The 2,759-nt window shown below is 46.2% G+C and overlaps 1 protein-coding gene across 1 annotated transcript in view; it reads left to right on the forward strand.

Moving 5' to 3' along the window:
• Positions 1–2,759, forward strand: part of DUPD1 (dual specificity phosphatase and pro isomerase domain containing 1) — a 34,888-nt gene that overhangs the window by 21,707 nt on the left and 10,422 nt on the right. Inside the window, exon 3 of the mRNA XM_014538356.1 lies at positions 2,540–2,759. Coding sequence (XP_014393842.1) covers positions 2,540–2,759 — 220 coding nt within the window. The remainder of the gene's footprint in view (positions 1–2,539) is intronic.

Raw genomic sequence — 2,759 nt, forward strand, 5'->3', positions numbered from 1 at the left:
ATGTTCCTAAAAGCTAATGCCTGTGTTTAGCCCCCTCTTTCTCAAACACTGAACTCCACCATAGCTCCTCTCACGGCAAACAAAGAAGCTCCCGGAAGCCAGCGATTGATGAGGGGCCTCAGCGAGGGGCCATGGCATGTGCTTCTCCTGAAGGGCTCCTTGCGGCCAAGGGTGTTGATCCACGTTGGCATCCATTATGGCCATTTCTGTCCACGTCCTTTTACCAGTGGCCTCGAGATGAGTCCTCACCTGGAGCACAATGCCACTTTCGGCCTCTTACTGTTATGGTTCCAGACCCTCGTCACCTCTTCCCTGAGCTGTGGAACTGGTCTCTGTGCTATTAAGAGAGATGTCCTCTTAAAGCCCGGATGGGATCCCTCCGATTCTCAAATACTATCAAAAGCTCTCCCTGCCCTAACCGGTTTGGCTCAGTTGATAGAGCGTCGGCCTGCAGACTCAAGGGTCCCAGGTTCGATTCCGGTCAAGGGCATGTACCTTGGTTGCAGGCACATCCCCAATGGGAGATGTGCAATGACGAAGAAGGCAAAACTGTGAAATTATTTCTGTTTCTGCAATTAAACAGGATCTCCCTCTGCAAACCACAGGGCTGGAGACCCTATCCTTCACCCACTTCCTTCCCAGCCGCCATACCTTTGCTGGCTTCAAATGGTAAATGGCTCTGTTAATGACCCTACATGTTATCCTCACAGGCCTTCCTAGGAATAATGAGTTAATGATAAGATGGCTCACTTGATAGGAATTTCAGTACTTGTTTTATGAGACTCAGTGATGAAGGAAGTTTCAGTTTGTCCAGAGAGCCTTTTGGCTGCCCCTCAAATACAGCACAAAGATGACTGCTCATAAAGTCGATCCAGACTAGACTGCTTGGAAAATGTGAAAACAATTCATGATAAACTGAAATGTAATGCCTTATCTAAAACTCAATACAAATCTTGTAATATCTTAATTTCATATACAAAATACTCCAATAGCATACAGATTTTAATCTGAGATAATTTAGAAAATAATTTAAAAATGCAATAGGCCACCAGATTGACACAATTTAGTACAATCTGATGATTTGCTGAAGATAAATACTGCATATTTGTAATGATAGATTGAGAAGAAATTATGGAGAATTGTTTATAAAATAGATTTATGATCCTGAGTCTGTTCAATCATCCTGTTCTAAAGTCTAGAATTTAGAAATTCTCATAAAACAGTGCTTAAAATCATGATGGGAAGAAGGACATCTTTTGCTGGAAACAATAGAATATAAATATAAAAAATAATTTTGTATTTCAGAAGTAGTTAATTGCCAAAGGACAGAACAAAATTAAATAAGATAAGATTCTGAACCAAGTATAAAGTATAAAATATTTTCTTCACAAAATACATTAGGTTTAATTTAGTCTAGACACCAAATCTTTCAGATGCTATCTTTCTCTTAACCTATTAAGAGTCTAGAGACAGTGATGGTGAACCTATGACACGCGTGTCAGAGGTGACATGCGAACTCATTTTTTTGGTTGATTTTTCTTTGTTAAATGGCATTTAAATATATAAAATAAATATCAAAAATATAAGTCTTTGTTTTACTATGGTTGCAAATATCAAAAAATTTCTATATGTGACACGGCACCAGAGTTAAGTTAGGGTTTTTCAAAATGCTGACACGCCGAGCTCATAAGGTTCGCCATCACTGCTCTAAGCAGAAGTAACCCCTGTGTCCCCTGCCCCATGTTCCAAGGCCACCTACTTCACCATGACTTTACCCTGGTCCTGGAACTTCTTGCCGAGAAAGAGAAAGCTATAAACCAGAAAATAACTTCACTGTGGCCCTCAGGCACTTCCCCAAATCAATTCAAACACCAGACTGCTCAAGTATCTCTCCTCGGAACAGTGCTTTGCCCAACTAGGCAATGACTCCTTATCAAATCGAGGGCTTTGCATTGTGTTCACCAATCCCGTGAGCATCAATACCAGGAATTTTGCCCCATCCCAATCAGATCCTCCACTAAAAGCCCCGTCTTAACCCATTCCTTCGAGCCCCAACCTCCAAACCCTGTAAGCAGCCGAAGGTTCAGAGAAGAGGCCACTTTAAAGGGTCTCCCCAGGCTGCGCGCAGGTGGCCTCTGCCCCACACAGCTCTGCTTGGTGAACGGGTTATCCGGGGACCTGGGAGGGAGCTGGCTGGTGACAGTCCACTCCTGGACCACCAGTGTCCACGCCAAGCTCTTCTGCATTTGGTGAGTGATGGAAGAATGAACGCACAAGTGAATAGCCCCCTCCCCCACCCTCCCATCCCTTCCCTTCTCGAAGCATCCTAACCAGAAACGAGAAATGGCACAGGTGCCCAAGGGGTCCCCGAGAGCAGGGTTTTGGACTAAGGAAGTCCTTCATTTCAATGACGAGGCCTCATTTTGGAAGCCAGAATCCCCAGCAGACACCAGTGGGCTGCCTCCTAGCTCCCCGCGCCCCAGTTCCAGGCTAAGGAGCCCACAGCCCACAGCCCACGGCCTCTCTCCTGTGCGCTCAGGGTCACGGCGCTGGACCGCTATGGGCTGCAGAAGTCGGGCTTCACGCACGTGCTGAACGCTGCCCACGGCCGCCGGAACGTGGACACAGGGCCCGACTACTACCGCGGCATGGACATTGAGTACCATGGAGTCGAGGCCGACGATGTGCCCACCTTCGACCTCAGCGTCTTCTTCTACTCGGCGGCCGCCTTCATTGACGGTGCGCTCCACTCTGATCTC

Source organism: Myotis brandtii, unplaced genomic scaffold, assembly GCF_000412655.1.
Source record: "Myotis brandtii unplaced genomic scaffold, ASM41265v1 scaffold190, whole genome shotgun sequence".
Taxonomy (NCBI): domain Eukaryota; kingdom Metazoa; phylum Chordata; class Mammalia; order Chiroptera; family Vespertilionidae; genus Myotis; species Myotis brandtii.